This window comes from Camellia sinensis, chromosome 2 (assembly GCF_055761805.1).
Source record: "Camellia sinensis isolate YWXY chromosome 2, ASM5576180v1, whole genome shotgun sequence".
Lineage (NCBI taxonomy): Eukaryota > Viridiplantae > Streptophyta > Magnoliopsida > Ericales > Theaceae > Camellia > Camellia sinensis.
Genome location: NC_138962.1, coordinates 156,912,522 through 156,933,275, shown reverse-complemented (window position 1 = coordinate 156,933,275; position 20,754 = coordinate 156,912,522). Strand labels below are relative to the sequence as shown.

Genomic DNA, 20,754 nt, shown 5'->3' with positions numbered 1-20,754 from the left:
AATCAATAATACAATTCTCTATTTCTTTATACATCAATTTTAACATGGTATCAGAGCAGGTTTAGAACCAAATATTTTCGCTTCCCCGGCGGGCGGCAACCTCACCTTAGCTGCCCGCCGGACCTCAACCTAGTCCGCTGCGTCTGCTAGCTCTGGCGCACCATAACCACCGAACCCATGTTCACAAAAATGCACCTCTCCCGAGCTTCCTCTCCGAGCCTCATCCTTCAAACCAAGACCCCCAAACACGACCTCCCATACGATCTCTACTTGGCCGAACCCACTACTTGCCACTCAAACGACGCCGACAGCCGTGTTCTGTCCCGGTATATGCGATCCGAGTGCATCAATTACAGCTACACTTACGAGTCTCCTCTCCCCGTTGGCCGCCTCGTCGTTCAGCTCGCTGACAAAGCCCAGGTTTGTACCCAGCGCTCATGGAAACGGCCGTATGGGGTTGGTTTGCTGGTCGCTGGCTTGGATGAATCTGGGGCTCACCTCTACTACAATTGCCCAAGTGGAAACTATTTCGAATACCAAGCTTTTGCCATTGGGTCCCACTCACAAGCAGCTAAGACATACTTGGAACGCAGGTTTGAAAGCTTCATAAGCTCTACACGGGAAGATCTACTCAAGGATGCACTCTTTGCATTGAGGGAGACTTTACAGGGAGAAAAGCTCAAGAGCTCCATATGCACGGTTTCTGTGGTAGGAGTGCACACAGAACTCACAACCAGACCCAGCTTTTCTTTTTTTTATCACCTACCAACCCCACTCAACTTTCTTTTATTATAGCTACCCAATCCACCGCCCACAGTAAGTAGGTCTGCATAGATCCACACCACCGAACTTTCTTTTTTTATTTTATCACAAAAACTCTCTCTCTCTTGTCCCTTTTTTTTTTTCCACTAGCCCCACTTTACTATTTCCCTTACTTTAAAACCAAACTTTATTTTTTATTATAAAAGCCATTAGATAATTCATATGTACATCTGCAACTTCTGGATACACAACAAAAAAAAAAAAAACAAAAAACAACAAGCGCTCTTTCACGGAAAAAAAAAAAAAAAAAAAAACCATCCGCCGCCCAAACTTTATTTTTTTTTCATTGGTGCTCTTGATTCGCCCTGTTCCCTACTCCCACCTTTATTCTTTTTATTCATCCTTCTATATTCATCATCACCATGTTAAAAAAAAAAAAAAAACCAACACAATTTACAAATTTGCACAACAACCCATATTTTATTCATCTCAGGGATCAACCCCGATCACAATTTTACACACAAAAAAAAAACAAAAAAAAAAACAAAAAACAACGACCACACAAAACACAACAAACCAAACAACCACATCCACAGGCGGGATTTTTCTTCTCTACTCTGCCGCCGGTTTCTTCTTCTTACCTCCGTCCTGGGCGGCCCTTAACGGTGTTGCCTCCGTGTTTCCCACTCCACTGGGCACGATCACTCCACCCTGCTCCTCCACTGCAGCATATGACGGACCTCCAAATCGAAACATCACGGTGGCCTTCCGCTTCAGCTCCTTGTTTTCTGCCTTTAGCACACTTATCTCTGCTCGCGCATCCTTATACATGCGTTGGAGCAGAGCCAGTTGGGCGTTTAACTGTTGCACCTCATTTGTCCTACTCTGCAGCCGGTGCGACAAGTTTGTGACCGCAGTCATGGTTTCCACACATGACTTCAATGTATACTGATTGGCTTCAATATCTGTTTGTACTGCCATTTTTTGCTCCACCGACCGCATCGAAAAGTTCAACGGAGCAAAACCAGAGGTGTTTGGTTGAGGTTCACGGGCCGCCACACCAGTTGTCTCTCTTGTTGACTCGTTAAGGTCTGGAAAGAGGGTGAGCAGACTACGGGAAGAAGAGGCCATTTTCTGGGCAACAGTTGTTACAGAGTATTACAGAGTTTCTCTCTCAGACAACGAAGAAGTTTTTTCAGAGTTTTTTAGCAGGTTTTCTGCCTCAGCCTCAGCCTCCGCTTCGGTTTATAAAGACCATGACGAAAAGGCAGACACGCGCATCATGCGCCACTTGACGCCAGACGACAAAACGGGTGCGCAAGCCAATGTGGTGACGCGCCTCGCCATCATGTCCGGCACATCTTTTTATGACTTGGGCTCGCCTTTTGATGGCACGCCTTTTTATGGATTAGGGCACGCCTTTTGATGGCACGCCTTTTGAAAGATTGGGCACACCTTTTGAGGGTGCGACTTTTTAGGGGTCCGACAAGACTCTGTAAACTGTCCCGACATTGATTCCGGTTAGCTCCTTCATGGGTCCGACAAGACTCAGTAAACTGTCCCGACATTGATTCCGGTTAGCTCCTTCATGGGTCCGACAAGACTCTGTAAACTGTCCCGACATTGATTCCGGTTAGCTCCTTCATGGGTCCGACAAGACTCAGTAAACTGTCCCGACATTGATTCCGGTTAGTTTCTACAAGGGTCCAGCAAGACTCTGTAAACTGTCACAACAACTGTCACAACATTGTCTGCTACAACGGTCCGACATGACCCCATAAACTGTCTTCTACATCAGTCTGACACCGCCATCCAGTGTCCTCTACACCGTTATGACACCACCATACAGTGTCCTCTACAACGTTATGACACCCCCATACAGTGTCCTCTACAACGTTATGACACCACCATACAGTGTCCTCTACACCGTTATGACACCACCATCCAGTGTCTTCTACAACGGTCTGACACGACCATACAATGTCTCCTATCCTTTTTTATTTTATGTATTCGTCTATTTTCTTGTTTTGTTAGTCTCTCCAAACTCAAGTTGGTTAGTTCCTATCCCCCTTGAGTTTGCGGGGGCTGTTAAAATGTATCAAAACCTACCACTACACCTACTCCACCCACTTCACCTACTACTCCACCTACTACATACCTACCTCCTTTAATCTTCTATATATAGGACTCATTGTAAACACAACATAGATCAATCAATAATACAATTCTCTATTTCTTTATACATCAATTTTAACAACATTTGATCAATGAATTGAAGTAAATTGAAATTGATGTGAGTTAGGTAGAATTGATGAATTTGAGATCTAAATTTCCCTTATTAAATTGGATATTGACCACCAAGTTAAGTTGAGTACTGATGTGTATTAAGACCATTGAGACTTGTTAATGTGGGTTTCATATTTATTTTGACACCATAGAATAGGACTTGAGCATGTTTACTTGTTTTGGGTTCAACTTCGATAATGCGGGCAGCTTAGACACGTTGTAGGAAAATGACCATAACTCCCACCAGAAAATCCGAAATCATGGCCCGTTTGTCTCATTGGAAACTCAGCTCATGGGGGATTCTATTTACACCAAAAAAGCCATTAAGTACACCCAACTCAAATTTTGAAATTGTAATTCCTATTATACCCTAAAGTAAATTTACTAATAAGGACAACACATTAAATCCTAAAATAAATTATTATTTTTTCCCCATGGTATACCCTAATCACATATACATATTCTCCATCTTCTTCCTCAACTTTCAATTGTTTTCTCTTCATATTCTTCCTCACTCCAAAACTCCAAACCACACCCCCACCAAAACTCACCATTATCATCAACATCATTGTTTCTTATCCTTGTGAATAGAACAAAGTTTGAACAAAATCAAACAATAGATAAGAATAATAATGAAAGTTGTTTTTTGAAGCAACCCATCAAAAAGGAGGTAAGTATTCGCATAAATATCAAAGTACAATTCTTGATTTTTGTGTTTTTTTTTTTACGTAAAAACAAATATTCAGCATGTTTAACGTCATTGTTGTTCGGGTCAACATGTTCGGATCTGAAAGTCCGAACCAAATAATATTGTTTGGCATTGTAAGTCCAAACATGGTGACTATGTTCTTATTTGGGTGTACCTTGAAGGGTAATTTGGAAAAAAATATAGAGTGTACTGAGAGTAACATAAAACTCTAATAATTGTACAGAGTGTACTGAGAAATTGGGAGTACTTAATATTTTTTAGGTGTAAATAGGGCATTATGATGGTATAGGCCTTGCAGTCTGGATATTTTTTAGGTGTAAATAGGGCATTATGATGGTATAGGCCTTGCAGTCTGGATATTTCCCAGCAGATACAGATATTGGTCCAAAGTGAACCCAAAAAGGCTATCTGCAATTCTGTTTTCCTGAACAGTTGGTTCAATTTTGAAATTTCATTACTCCATATTAACTCCATAGTGAACCCACAAACTACAGTTTTGAAGATTAAGACGTCTAATTTTCAATGGAATTGGTCTCACGACAAATCTCAAAGTATTCAGAGGGTTATGACCAAAACAGTGTACCGATGTCAGGTTGGCCGTTGTCGCTAAACCCTAAATTTCAATATTCTATCATCTTACAAGCATTCCTAGCTGTTCAAATGTGTACAGATAGGGAATAGTCATCTTTTAGTTTATTTATAGTAGCTGTTAATTAGATTCGTTGTATTAGTTAATTGTAAATCTTTTCCTGTCCTGTATTGCCTTATATAGCATGGTATCAAAGCTTGGTATCAAAGCTTTGGTCCTAAAACTTTTCCTCCATTTTTTTCTCCAGCGATTTTTACCCTAACATATTACCCAACCAACTCCGATCTAGTCTGAAAAGTTTGTCGCTGTCACTGTTGCTGGAAATTGCTTTACCTCCACTACTATGCAATCTTTCTGCCAATTACTGCTATTCTTCCCATTCACTCTGAACATGGGCTACGAAAAATCTGTTGCTACCCCTTCTCCGGCTACTGTGACTGTACAGCAGGACAACATGTCTATACAAATCACCCCAAACAAATTGGATGGCTCAAATTACTCCACGTGGTCTCAGAGTGTGGAGATGTATATGACGGGAAGAGGAAAAATGCAGTATTGAACTGGAAAAAAACCTAAACTTGATGAAACAGATGCTGCTTACTCTACTTGGTTGGACGATAATACCACGGTTAATTCTTGGCTTCTTAATTCAATGACCTCTAACGTTAGGGTTGTGTTTCTTCATCTCCCTACTGCTCATGATGTTTAGGATGCGGTTTCCCAATCCTATTTTGTTGGCAAGGATCCTTCACACATGTATGAACTCTGATGTCAGACTCATGAGACATGCCAGAATGGTAAGTCTGTGGCTGATTACTATGGTGCTCTTCAACTTATTTGGCGAGAACTGGACTACCTTCATCCGAGTGCAATGAAGTGTCCCACAGATGCTGCCACCCAGAAAAGGAGATTGAGGAGGATCGTTTATATGATTTTTTGGCTGGTCTTGATCCTAGTTTGGACCAGGTTCAAAGTCAAGTCTTGGCTCAAGATCCTCTTCCCAATGTCCGTAATGCTTTCACTCTTGTACGCCATGAAGAGCTTCATCAGACTACTATGATGGCTGGAAAATTTTATGATGGATCTACTATGTTGGCTGGTGCTTCTCCTCGATCTCTGCTAATGGGCTCAGACATGACTTTTAGTAATTCTCAGTCTCCATCAGTATTTTCTGGGTCAAAAAATTCTAGCAATAGGAAGTGCACCTACTGTCACGGTACCAATCATGTGCGAGAAACATGTTTTAAATTGAATGGGTATCCAAAGTGGTTTGTTCAAAAGAAGGGAACTAAAAAAAAAGGGAGCAATCTTGGACCTCAGGCTCATCACACCTCTACAAACTCTCAAGCTTATGTCCTTTCTCCGGTAGATCAATCTACTCAACAGGTTTCTCTAGCTAATGTGGTAATATGTGGTGTATATATATTTGGATTTTGGAAAAATTGAAAATGGATGTTGATTGTGAATATGAGAAAATGTCATATGTCACATGGATTCGTGCCTTACCATGATTTTGAGAACTATTGAACCATGAAAGCTTAATGTGAACAAATGTGAGAGTTATGGAGGTATTGTTCAAAGGAGATATTTATATGTAATTATTTCTCATTTCATTCATTTGCATCATCTTGTATATTGTTCACTTATGATCTTGACTCAGAAATTAATTCATTGTTTTGAGAAAACAACTGTTATTAATGAAAACGTTTTGAAATAAATACGTTTGGTAAGTCTGGTTAGGGGGTGTGACTAGTATTATTTAAGTTAGCCTGAGTGTCCAGGGTGAAAGACCAAAAACACACACAGAGGAGGTACCACGTGCCTTTCGATTAGAAGCCGGTTAAGTAGGGAATTGGTAGTGCTTGTTATAACTACTAGCAGACATTAGCCTAGGGATTACCTGAGTTGTATTTACCACCCCATTGTCTAAATTTGACTTTCATGAAGAAAATGAACTTTGAATGAAATATTGCATGAATTTCGAAAGAAATGGAAAACTTTGACATTAGAACATGGCATGGCATTGCATTCATGTATATGAGATTGCTTAAACATATATACTTTGTTAAAATATTTCTACTGGGCTTTGTGCTCACCCCTAGTGGATTTGTGCAGAAAAAGATGTGGTGATCCCGCCTAGTTGAAGTTGTGGAGTGTATTGAGAGCAAGAGGCTCTCCCTTTTGTATGATTTTGTTTGCAAGCCAAGGGCATAATATGTTTGGGTTTGACAACCTTTTTGTGCAACTAGGCTTAAGCCTTGGAACTTGTGGCCTCGAGGCATCTATTTTGTTGTTCATTTCTTTTACTTTTATATAATTACACATGCTATGGATTCATCTTTTTAGGAGGTTGAATATGTATTACATGTGAACACTTTGGTGTACTACTATGAAATTAAATACTAATTGAGGGAGTTGGTTGATCGAGGAAGGATCATGTGATGGGTATATTTATCTTATCTAATATATTGTTTACAAATTTGGGGGCGTTACAAAATCTAGATTGACCCTTGCAGCAATTTGATGTGAAGAATGCTTTTTTGCATGGGGAATTGGAGGAAGAAGTATATATGGACCTTCCTCCTGGGTTGATTATGGCCTCTGATGTTGGGAAGGTTTGTAAGTTGAACAAATCTTTATATGGGCTAAAACAGTCCCCACGAGCATGGTTCGGCAAGTTCAGTCAATCTATGAAGAATTATGGATTCAAACAAAGTCAAGCTGATCATACTCTATTCCTCAAATTTGATAGAAGTAAACTTACAACTTTGATTGTATATGTTGATGATGTGGTAGTTACAGGTAATGATGAAGAAGGAATAAGAAGGCTGCGAGATTATCTTGCAAAAGAGTTTGAGATAAAGGACCTTGGTGCCCTAAGGTATTTTTTGGGCATTGAAGTTGCTCGATCTAAGCAGGGTATTTTTCTATCTTAAAGAAAGTACGTTTTGGACCTATTGACTGAACTGGAATGCTAGCCTGCCAACCTATTGAGACTCCAATTGAGCAAAATCACAGATTGGGGGATGATAGTGCTGATCAAGTTCCAGCTAACAAAGAGAGGTACCAAAGGTTAGTTGGGAAATTGATTTACTTATCTCGCACACGACCCAATTTGGCTTATGCTGTAAATGTGGTAAGTTAGCTTATGCATTCACCTAATGAAGCCCATATGGATGTTGTTCATCGGATCCTCAAGGATTTGAAATCCGCACCTGGCAAGGGTTTAATGTTTTCTAAACATGGTCATCTAGATGTTCAGGGATATACAGATGCTGATTGGGCGGGGTCAATTACTGATCGAAAGTCTACTTCTAGATACTTCACATGTGTTGGAAGAAACTTAGTCACATGGCGTAGTAAAAAATATAAAGTTGTGGCTAGGTCAAGAGCTGAGGCAGAATACAGGGCCATGTCACACGATGTTTGTGAGTTGTTGTGGTTAAAGATCTTTGATGGGAGAATTGGGTTTTAATCTTGAGAAACCAATCAATCTTTACTATGACAACAAGGCTGCTATTAGTATTGCACATAATCAGGTTCAACATGATCGTACTAAACATGTTGAAGTGGATAGACACTTCATCAAGGAGAAACTGACTAACGGGATTATCAGCATGCCTATCTATGCCCCAATTTGAGGGAGAGTGATAAAATGTGTACAGGTAGGGAATAGTTGTCTTTTTAGTTTATTTATAGTAGTTGTTAATTAGATTAGTTGTATTAGTTAATTGTAAGTCTTTTCCTTTAATGTATTTCCTTGAATAGCTATATATACCTCCATATTGGAGAAGAATAAAATAATCTGCTCTATTCTAGCACTGGCTTACTTTATATCATGTTTCACTTTACCTACTATGTGGAAAGAGGACCAATTTACCTATAATGAGGACCTAAAGGCCATCGTACGGATCAACATTGACTTAATAGATTTGACAAATTCAAATTAAGATAATAAAGTAGGAATTGTGTTATGCTTACTTTTATTGTTTAATGTGATTACAGTGCATGGTGCATTACTTGATGTAGGATCATAAGATGGAATAAAAGGATTAAGAAGGCAAGATGAGTAACCTAACACTCAAGTTTAGTATTTACACTTGGTTTTATAAGTTCTTTGAATTGCGAATGATATATGTTATCTTCTCAATGATTTATTTGATAAATGCACTTTAGAACTCCATGTCGTTCTTTGAATTGCAAATGATATATGTTATCTTCTCAATTTATTTGATCAATGCACTTTAGAACTCCATGTCTATCAACAAGTATTGTAAATCAATTTGTAATCTATTTTGGAAAACTAATATATGCTAATGCTATCCACTGTAGAATTCCTTAACCCCAATGGACTACAAGCTCAATCAGTCTCTTATACACATGAGACAAATCTCCCCATTCACCTTGAGTGACTATTCTACCATGTAAATGGAAACCCTATATGTTTAGGAGTCCGGGACGACACCGGGTTCCCGTCTGATCTTCAATACTAATATGATGAGAACAATATTATGCTATTCAACCATCGTGCTTTATGTATTATTGGTATTCTATATATTTGTCCTATTGATGACACATCTACAGCAAACCTACTCTGAGGAATTTGTTATTCACTGGGCATGTTGCTCAAGCATATATTTGCTAGCCTTTTCAGGTTATGGGAAGTGAAGTTGTGGAATAGATTTTGTGTACATAGAACAAGACTTGATGTACATAAAACTTCTTAGTGTATGTTGGAATATGGAAATCCCATATATTGTGTGAATCCCATATATTATGTGATTACAGGATTTTAGGCATGTTTTCTTATATTTGATTTTATTGTTATTCTACCTTCCTAAATTGTAACATTCTCAATTCAATATATATATACATTGTGATTAAGCCATTCAATTATATTCTTCAATCTGATATCAGAGCTTGGTTGAGCCTGTGATTGATGTGCCGTTTGTCCGGCTATTGTATGTTGTGGTCCAAGAGGGTGTTGGAATGTGTCCCACATCACCTGGAGTTGCTCCATCTATACTGGTCATAAAGCTCCAGTTTCCCTCTCCTTAATACTTGAGTTTTAAGGAAAAGTGTGGGCTGAACTTTTCAATTGTGTATTGTATGTAAGTTTTGATAGCCTTTTGTATTATGGCCAAATGATGTACTGGACATGTATATGTATCTCATGGGCGCTACATAAGAAAGGGAGTAAAATGTATTATGGCCAAATGGTGTACTAGACATGTATATGTCTCCCATAGGTTTTGTTTGATAGCCATATAAAGAAAGTGGGATTGGGGATGATATCTATTGGGCGCAACATGTCCCTTACCAAACCAAATCAAACCAAGCCTTAAGTCCCATCAAATGGGGTCAGCTATATAAATCATTCTTCTCCACGCGGCTCTATCAAAGGCCATTTCGTTAGTCAAATTAAGTAAATTCATATCTCTCTTTACTACACTAGCCAACGTTAATCTAGGTCTACCCCATCCCCTAACACTTCTATCCACCATCACTACATCGCATCTCTTCACTATTACATCTGTTGGTCTCCGTTGAATATGACCAAACCATCTCAATCTATTCTCTCACAACTTATCTTCTATCGGTACTTATGTTACACGGACTTGACACTTTGGGGCGAAGTACCCGTTTCGACACGACACGACATGGGTGCGGGTATGGGATCTATGTCGAATTTGCCTCTTCTCTCTCAGACACAACTAATCAAAAAGGAACAAAGTTGAGATACTTACATTGATGTATGGGTTCAAGATCTTGATCTGTGTCTTTCGATCTTCTTCTCTGTCTCGATCTCCTTTTCTCTCTCAATCTTCTTTTCTCTCTCTATCACAATCTCCTTCTCTCCCTCGATATCTTTCTCGATCGTGCTGTGTATGTGAGAGAGAAGAGAAGAGACAGACTCCATCTTGTGCTGCTGTGCATTTGAGAGAGAAGCGAAGAGGAGAAGGTTTGACTAGCTGCTGCTTGTTTTGTATCAAACCCTAATGGGCTAGACCAAATAAATAAATAAAAAGCTTAGGCCTATTGGCTAGTTAATATTATAAACCCTAATGGACTGGACCCAAAAAATTAAATAGAAAGCTTGGGCCTATTGAGTGATTTGTATCATAATAATTTATATTATAAACCATAATGGGCTGGACCCAAAAAAATAAATAAAAGGCTTAGGCCTATTAGCTGGTTTGTATCATAATAAACCCTGATGGGTTGGATCCAAATAAATAAATAAAATATTTCAGCCTATTTGTAAACTCTGTTCAACAATAACATGGGTTGTTCTATGACTTATCCATATGTTTGATCCTATTTATAAAAAAATTGTTGGGTCAACTTTTTTGAACTCACCTTCATATAATAAATATATTTAAAAAATAATTATTTAACTCATCTTTATATAATAAATATATTTTTAAAATAACTATTTAACGTATCCCCGTACTCATCCACATTTGGATCTATGACCCCCAGAAACGCACCCGCACCCGCACCCGCACCCGATACCACACTTGAATCCGTGTAACGTAGATCAATACTACTCCTACCCATTCCCGAATATACTCATTCTTAATTCTATCTTTTCTAGTCTTGCCACACATCCATCTTAGCAACACTCATCTTATCTACATGTTGTTTCTTGATTGCCCAACACTCCGTCCCATATAATATCGCTCGTCTAATAGTCATTCTATAGAACTTTCATTCTAGTCTAGTGGGTACTCATTTATCGCATAGTACTCCAAACGCACTTCGCCACTTAAGCCACCCCACCTTAATTCTATGGACCACATCCGCATCAATCTCCCCCGCTGTAATGATAATCGACCCTAAATAACGAAAATGTTCACTCTTAGATAGTTCTTGCTTCACAATCTTCACTTCTCCTTTGTTTTCATTATTGCTCTTACTAAATTTACACTCCATGTATGTCGTCTTAGTTCTGCTTATCCGAAATCCTTTAGATTCATGTATTTCTCTCTAAATCTCCAACTTTGTGTTAACTCCTTCTCTAGTCTCATCCACTAACACGATATCATCTGCAAAATGCATACACCATGACACATCATCGTAAATATTTCTCGTCAACTTATCCATAACTAAAGCAAAAAGATAAGAACTTAAGGTAGATCCTTGGAATAACCCTACAGTAATTGAAAATTCATTTGACTCTCCAGTAAGCAATCTAATAGTGGTCACCACCCTTTCATACATGTCCCTAATCACATCAATGTAACTTTTTGTCACCCATTTTTTCTCTAACACCTACCAGATTATATCCCGAGACACTCTATCATATGTTTCTTCAAGATCAATAAACACCATATGAATATCTCTTTTCTTTTCTCTATACTTTTCTATTACTCTCCTCAAAAGATAGATCGCTTCCATTGCTGACCTACCAGGTATAAACCCAAATTGATTTTCTGACACCTCTATTATATCTTGTTAAAATCCACCTACTCTCCACCTACTTCACCCACTTAAACCTACTCCACTAAACCTAACCCACTACACCACTACCACCTCACCTACTCCACTAAACCTTCACCCACTTAAACCTACTCCACTAAACCTAACCCACTACACCACTACCACCTCACCTACTCCACTAAACCTAACCCACTACACCACTACCACCTCCACTTCACCTACTCCTTACCTACTACACACTCACCCTCTTCTATATATAGGAATCATGAATCATTGTAATAGATATCAAATAAACATCAATCAATAATACATAAATTCTTACATGGTATCAGAGCAAGGTTAAGACCTTAGTATTTCTCGCTTCACCGGCGGGCGGCAACCTCGCCTTGGCCGCCCGCCGGACCTCAACCTATTCCGCTTATTTTCTACACATACCTTGACTTCTTCAACATTTTCTTACACCCCTCCTCCGCTATGTCGGCGGCGGCACCCGCATCATCGTCTAGCCTCTATCGCCGTTCACCTTGCCTCTCACATATCCGTGGTTGTACTCTTACTCGTCGTCGTCGTTGGCGTTTCTGGCGCTGCTTTTCTGCTCGTCACTGCTGTTTTTTTTCCCGATTTGCTCTCTCTCTCTTAGCCATGGATTTGGGTGTGGGGTGTAGAGCTGTGGCTCTGTTGTTGGTAGCCATGTTTGCTGGCTTGAAGGTTTCAATGGCAGCAGTGTACAAGGTTGGGGACTCCGCTGGTTGAACCATCATTGGGAATATTGATTACAAGGCCTGGGCTGCTTCCAAGACGTTTCATGTTGGAGATGTCATCATTTTCGAATACAATTTTCAATGTCACGTGTTGCAAATGTCCCCTCTGTAAACTGTCCCGACATTGATTCCGGTTAGTTTCTACAAGGGTCCGACAAGACTCTGTAAACTGTCCCGACATTGATTCCGGTTAGTTTCTACAAGGGTCCAGCAAGACTCCGTAAACTGTCACAACAACTGTCACAACAGTGTCTGCTCCAACGGTCCGACATGACCCCATAAACTGTCTTCTACATCGGTCTGACACCGCCATCCAGTGTCCTCTACACCGTTATGACACCACCATACAGTGTCCTCTACAACGTTATGACACCCCCATACAGTGTCCTCTACAACGTTATGACACCACCTTTCAGTGTCTTCACCAATGGTCTGACACGACCATACAGTGTCTCCTATCTTTTTTTATTTTTATGTATTTTCTTGTTTTGTTACTCTCTCCAAACTCAAGTTGGTTAGTTCCTATCCCCCTTGAGTTTGCGGGGGGCTGTTAAAATCCACCTACTCTCCACCTACTTCACCCACTTAAACCTACTCCACTAAACCTAACCCACTACACCACTACCACCTCACCTACTCCACTAAACCTTCACCCACTTAAACCTACTCCACTAAACCTAACCCACTACACCACTACCACCTCACCTACTCCACTAAACCTAACCCACTACACCACTACCACCTCCACTTCACCTACTCCTTACCTACTACACACTCACCCTCTTCTATATATAGGAATCATGAATCATTGTAATAGATATCAAATAAACATCAATCAATAATACATAAATTCTTACATATCTCGTAATCGACATTCCATCACCCTCTCCTACACTTTCATTATATGACACGTTAGCTTGATTCCTCTATAGTTGTTGCAATTCTGGACATCTCCTTTATTCTTACAGATTAGCACTAAAATACTCTTCCTCCATTCATCTAGCATGTTCCTAGTCAACAAAATCTTGCTAAACAACCTAGTCAACCAAGCAACTCCCTTCTTACCCAAACACTTCCAAGCTTCAATAGGGATCTAATTGGGTCCTAAAGCCTTATTTAATTTTATCTTCTTAAGTGCAATCTCCACTTTAAAGTTCCTAATCCTACGATAGAATCTATAGTCTTAGTTTTGCTTATTACAGGCTATTTCCTCCCCTATTAATGTACCTCCATGTTCCTCATTTAACAGTTTCTCAAAATAGTTCTTCCATCTCTCCTTAATCTCTTCATCCTTTACCAATACCTTAGAATCCTCACTCTTGGTACACTTAACTTGATTAAAATCTCTTGTTTTCCTCTCCCTTATCTTAGCAAGTTTGTATACCCTCTTCTCTCCCTCCTTACTGTCTAGTCTAATGTATAAGTCATCATAAACTTTCAACTTCGCCTCTTTCACTACTTTCTTGACCTCCTTATTAGCCAATCTATAGCTTTGAAGGTTTTTCTCAATTCTATCGTTCTACTACTTTTTAAAGCACTCTTTTTTCGCATTCACTACTGCTTGAACCTCTTCCTACGTTACACAGACTCGTCAGTTTTGGCGAAGTACCCGTGTCGATACGACACGACACAGGTACGGGTACGGGATACGAACGGGATACGACATGGAAGAAGTGGATACGACATGGAAAAGAAGACGAAGAGTAAAGGAGAAGAGAAAGAAACCTGGTCGGTAAGAGGATCCTGATCGGCGACTTCAAACCAGTCGACTTCGATGACCTTTGAACCAGTCGCAGCAGTCGACTTCGATGACCTTCGAACCAGTCGAACCAGTTGATGACCTTCGAACCAGTCGCGTCTCTCACTTGATCGCCTCTTCGACCAGATCGCCTCTCTCGCCTTCTCGCCTTCTCGCCTCCGCTCTCTCTGCCTCTGTCCTTTTCGCCTCGAACCAGTTAATACTTATAATATATATAATATATAATACTTATATTATAACACAATACTTATATTATAACACATATTTTGTATTTTATATATTTATACATATTAATAAAAAAAATACATATATAATATAAAATAAAATAAAAAAATTAATAAAAACACATTATTTAAAAAATAAATTAAATAATTAATATGTATTAAAATAAAAATATTTATAAAAAAAATATTTATTCCTTATTTATTATATTTTTGTTATTTATAATATATATGTCAATTAAAAGTAAAAAAAAAAAATTATATAGATAAATCAAAAAAATTATCAATAAAAGTAATACATAAGATAAAAATAATAAATATATTTAAAAAATAACTATTTAACTTATCTTTATATAGTAAATATATTTTAAAAATTAAATGTTTAACGTATCCCCGTACTCGTATCCTCGTTTGGATCCATATCCACGTATTCTCAATTTTTAATTTTGAAGTACCCGACCCCTAGATACGTACCCGCACCCGAGTCCGTGTAACATAGACCTCTTCCCTCCACCACCAAGTTTCCCTAGAGTTGGGTCCCTTTCCTTTCCTTTCGCTACATATCCCTTGTTTGCAAAAAAGAAAAATAAAAATAAAATTGATATTGGATATCATATACAAATGGATAACATATCCTCCAAAATGGCAAGATATACGATACCAGAGGAGTTGTGGTATTGTAAATCTTGGGAGCTTCTATTTACACCATTCTTCTTTTGACACTCATTTCAAAAACATTTAAAAAATTTATTTCATCTCTTTACACCCCTTATAATTCCAAAAATAACCTCATCCCTAACCTTCTTCTTCTCTTTACATTTCTAATCTTCTAAACCCTAACCAACATCGACCATCATCTCCAACCACCATCCTAGCCCCTTCTCTATCTCCTCTGCCACCCCTCACACACTCTCCCACCACCACAACAACTCTCCAACCATTCCATTGGAGTGAAAAATGATGCTTTTGGGACTTTATTTTTTCTACGTTCAAGTTTTGTTACTCTCCCACCACTGCAACAACTCTCCAACCATTCCTTTGGAATGAAAAATGACACTTTTGGGACTTTATTTTTTCTACGTTCAGGTTTTGTTACTCTCCCACCAATGCAACTAGTCTCCAACCATTCCATTGGAGTATAAAAATGACACTTTTGGGACTTTATTTTCTCTACCTTCAAGTTTTGTTCAGCCAACCAGGGCCAAACGAACTTTATTTGATCAGCCGGACACACCCAAACAAATCAAGTTTGTTCCACTTTAGTTGGCCGAACGGGCCAAAATTGATTAAGTTAGTCACGTTCAACCTTAGAAGTCCAAACAATCTTAAAATGCTCTGCTACCAAAGTCCGAACGATCTTAATTTGTTTGGCGAACTAGAGCCGAATGGAGTTTAGACTCCATTTTTTTCAAATAGCACAAAACTACAATAAAAATGATAGAAAAAGCTCTACGGTAAAACATGACTTCAAGCAAGAGATCTACGGTATCAAAACATCAGATGAGACGAAAAAGCTCATACCTTAGGAATACGGAGAGGATTTTTTGAAGCATATTCACATAGTTTACTGATTTTTCGATCATTAGGTTCCTCCTCCTGCCAAAATATAAGAGAGAACATTCAATAATAGAGCAACTAAATTAATTTAATATGCGTTTTTGAAAACCATAAAAATAAAGTTTCTAGAATATATAAATAAATAATAACTAAATGTTTAAATCAACATATGACCTAGTAGTTATGATGCTCAAAATGAAGTAATTTAAGTACTGAGAAAAATCCACCATTATGTTGAATATGCAGTTTCAAGTATAAGATAAGAATATCCATTAAAGGAGGAAAATTTATGAAAATAAAACTATCTAATACAGTGAATATCCAGTTCCCAGGGTAAGATGAAAAGTTTACTTTTAAGGAGGAAAAAAATCATAATAAAACTATCTAAAACTAAGACATTAAGTATGAACTTACATTTAAAAACAAACATGGAACTGATAATGGGATTGCTTCTTCATAAAGAGAGAATCAGTAATCAACTGAAAAACAAAGTGAAAGAATTTTTTTTTTTTTTAAATAGACCAATGAATCCAAGATTACCAAATTATATTTTTCATACGCTTAGTCGAAACTATGCTACAAAATGTTGGGCACAATTGATGTAGTGTAGTGATAATAAGAACAAAGTATACTACTTTTGTTAAGTACATAGGGGGAAAAAGGGACTCTGAGATTGCTTCACCAGATTAAAATTTTCACAAAGAAAAAAGGGACTTTGAGACATGATGAATTCAGTCACATCCGTTGCTATGTGGCTCACATTGCTATGTTTACATCTCTTGATCAAAGATGGAAGTCCGTTGAGTATGAAGGTGAAGATCTGAATGTTGTGAATGCATTTTTCTTTCTTTCTTTTCTTTTCTTTTTTTCTTTTTTTTTTTTTTAAAAAAAAAAATTAAGGAAACTGTCTTTCACATAAGCCCTCAATACTAAATAACATACTATGCATCTTTCTATAGAACTGTCAGCCAAAAAAGTTCCTTGATCAGCAAATTAAGTGTCAAGGGTTGCTTTCGTCTTGTATACCTGTGGTAGAGTTTTTTTAATATATGTTTCTTGTACCTTTTGCCATCTTTGCTTTCTCACTGTATATTGTCCAGCACATGAAGTTTTGAAGGGGAGAAAAAAGCATTTGATATGAAAAAAATGCATATCATTGAAATGTTACCCACGAACTTCCTAATTCATAATAAAAGATAAGGTCAGCTTTGGATACCTACTTTCCTACTTCACTGATCAAGTTCCTCTTCAACCTTTTAAACACTTGATAGTAAAACTAAAGCACCAAAAATTAGTTCTCTCAAGTGTAAGTGTCCAGAGAAGGATGGAAGAGAATAGGACAACTCTTAAATTTGCTCGTGAGTTCTATTTCTTTTCTCTAATTGACTAAAATTAACTTTAATTGAGCCTTCAACAATTAAGATACACTTATGATTTTATATCTCACAATTTAATCTTTCAACTAAACCTATGTCGAGTGGCTTAGTTTGTTCAACTCTTAGTTTCACCACTCGAATCTTTTCAATTCAATTCTATAAATTAATGTGCTGCTTTGGTAAATACGTTTATCCAATCAAATTAAAACTTTGGTATTCAATTAAGACATATAAGTATTCAAAACTAAGTACATTCAGACCTTAAAACACAATCATCTCAAATCAAATATACATTCAAGAAATGAAATATGCAAAAGTAAAGAGATGAACACAAAGAATTTTTATAGTGGTTTGACTACTTGCCTATATCCATACCCATTACCAGCGACCCTTAGTGGATTTCAGTCCACTACACCAAATCGGATATTCAATAGGTTCACCCAAAACCTTTAAAACACTTCTTCAAGGATTTTCAAGAGGTTCCACCCTCAACCTCTACCATACAAATGCAACAATAGATTTTCAACAGGCACTACATCAAATCAGGTTTTCAATAGGTTCACCCAAAACCTTTAAAACACTTCTTCGAGGATTTTCAAGAGTTCCACCCTCAACCTCTACCATACAAATGCAACAATAGATTTTCAACAGGCTCACCTAAAACCTCAACCTCTAAATCACAAACCTATCACTTCACTAGGTTATCACAAATCTAGAAAATGAACTGGAAAAAGGATACCAAAACCCTTATGCCCAAAATATCTTTATAAGAGACTAGTGTAAGTGTGACAGAAATTGGTGTATATTAAAAAACTTCCACAACTCCCAAGGAGCAAGCTCTTCCAAGACTTGTGTTGACGAAATGAAGGCCTTCACTCAGTCACATAAGATGGTTAAACCTTTAGAGAAGTGTTGTGTAATTTTAAGGTTAAAATGATCTTTCGTATAAAATATATTATTTTTCTTAGTGATGGCTTGACAAGTGTGCATGCAATAAATAATAGTGGACAAAAGTAATAAATGCAGCTAGTAAAAAATTAGAAAAATTATTTGAAGCCAAGTTGGGTTAAACTTCTCCAGCACATGGAGAATGTTTTTTGTCTATAAAAAACCAACTGCCTAAGAATAAAGAAGGTAAAGCTGCCTTATAAATAAAATAACTAGTTTCCATCAAATCTTTTGAGGCAGTTGGATAAGTCAATTAAGTTGGGTGAGTCAATTAAAAAGGATGAGTTGGTTAAAAGCCTTATATATATTGCATTTTCATCCTTTAGGATAGTGTGTGAGAGTACTGGAAAAACTTGTCCTTGTTACATTACTATTTTACTGCCAAAATATTATTTTGGGAGTTTTTAGGCAAAGAAAAAGGGTATTTATTTGGTGGAACTTCGGGCTCAACCATATGTACAAAATTGGTGCGAGCCACACAATAGTCAGGTTGTTGTATCCTAGAGGGAACAAGCCAAAAGATAATTTCTACTACATTGGTTTGTGGGTTTTGCCAATTGCAGAGGGCTTGAATCTCCTTAGAGAGAGGAAGAGAGATTTTCGTGTCTTGGCCTAATTTGTTTGTTACCAAAATTTTATATTTATTGTAATCTTGTTATCTTTATTTTTGGTGATTTCTAGCAATAGTTTAGACACTCAAATGGCCTTTTTTAATAGAAAATCCTAAATGGGAGTGATGAGGTAAAAACAGATGAACCTCCAACAGATAGTTAATGTAGCTTTTTGAAATCGGATCGAGGTTGGTCGACCAAACGTTGGGTAGGTAGAACCAAGCTTACTGGACTGGATCTCGGGACTTCTAATTGGTCAACCATATAAATGTTGGCCGACCAAAAATAAGCTCCGAAAGGCTTCTAGATTTGTCAATGTGCTTCCTCACGACATAAGTTTAGGTTTCTACCTAAGAATACAAATACAACTCATGAAATTGTCATCCTATGCTACAAGCCTACAACTATCATTCACATTAAGCTATCAAAAGTAGAACTAACTAAACAAAGCAACTCTGCTTTTAACAGGTGTCTATATAAATTTGACATTTTGCACACTAATTTTAATTGTTGTTGGAGTAAGAAATGTGGAATAAAAAAAAAACCAAACAATTAACTTGCCTCATTATGACAATCCGGGCATACTGAAAACAAATTATAGAGAAAAAATGTTCAAGGTGAGAACTAAAATAGTCCAAAAGGATTAGTAACTAATTACACAATCTATTCCACTAGAATGTACAACATTCAAAATCATTTTGGGGTTATATCGATAAAACAAAGTAAAGTAAATGTCAATTCCCATTCAAAGCAAAACACATTATGATGACTGATAGCTCACAGTGCACCACCAATTCATAATTTAGCAAATGAACACAAACACCTTCTTAAATAAAATAAAAATATCGAGAATTTAAACAAAAAGCTAACCGGAGACCGAGGAAAGATATCGGCCAGCAACTTCTTGTACCGCTTAATAGGATGTCGCGACCTAGTACGAATTGAAGGACAAAGGAAACATAGGTTATCGCAAACCGGCATTATACCTTGCGAAATCACACCCATTTTATAAATCCTGGCAGAAAAATAAATATTAAAAAATAAAAAGTTAAAAATTCCCCCTCAAAATTCTCTCTTCGTCTGCCTCTTCCCTGATTGTATAACCAAACCCACCCAAAAAAAAATGCTGTGAAATTGCAGAACAAAGACAAAGAGCTTTAAAAGAAAAAAGGGTTAATAAGGGAATTGAAGAAGGAGAAAAAAATTGAGAATTTGATTGGATTTGAAATCTGGGTTTGGGAATGGGAATTGAGAGGATTTGGAAATGAAAGAAAGTATTTTGGGGAAAAGTAGAGCTAGCTCAGGGGATTTGGGGCCTGAGAGAGGAAGATCGGAGGTGGAAATGCAGAGAAAACTTTAAGCGCGAGAGCACCGGATCTCCGACATCCTCCAACGGCAGAGAGAGAGAGAAGGAGAAGAGAGAGAGAGAGAGAGAGAGAGAGGAAATGAGAAAATGTGAAGCCTCTTTGAACTTATATTTGTACACTCTGTCCCGCCTATACCGTTCTCATGATTACGGACAACTGCACCCCTTTTTTTGAAAAAATTAAAAAAAATTCACTTCACCCCCTTCAAATTAGTGTAATTCTATCACTTTGCCCCTAAATTATGTGTGTTTGGTAACGTTTACGTTTTCAGTTTATATTTACAAAAATTTTATAAACTGGCTTTTGTTTATTTTTTGTTTGTTTTTAAAAAAACATAAACTACAAACGCGTTTGGTAATTGACAA

General features: G+C 37.6%; 1 protein-coding gene and 1 long non-coding RNA gene across 5 annotated transcripts in view; both read right to left on the bottom strand.

The window, feature by feature from the left end:
- Positions 1 to 20,497, bottom strand: part of LOC114324132 (protein SEMI-ROLLED LEAF 2) — a 59,707-nt gene extending 39,210 nt beyond the window's left edge. The window contains exons 1-2 of one of the 3 annotated variants that reach the window (XM_082915957.1): positions 19,893 to 20,497; positions 16,052 to 16,126 (exon numbers count right to left, since the gene is read on the bottom strand). In XM_082915957.1, the coding sequence (XP_082772083.1) occupies positions 16,052 to 16,126; positions 19,893 to 20,027 (210 nt within the window). In that variant the 5' untranslated portion in view covers positions 20,028 to 20,497. The remainder of the gene's footprint in view (positions 1 to 16,051; positions 16,127 to 19,892) is intronic. The other 2 variants (XM_082915956.1, XM_082915958.1) reach the window with 2 other exon arrangements.
- LOC145820412 (uncharacterized) lies at positions 11,710 to 13,352 on the bottom strand. Of its 2 annotated transcripts, none has more exons than XR_014361901.1 (2): positions 13,228 to 13,352; positions 11,710 to 13,197 (listed from the first exon to the last, which is right to left on the bottom strand). It is a non-coding gene; the product is annotated as an uncharacterized LOC145820412 (long non-coding RNA). The 2 variants fall into 2 exon arrangements; XR_014361902.1 differs by having other exon boundaries at positions 13,270 to 13,339.
- Positions 20,498 to 20,754: the final 257 nt, after the last annotated feature.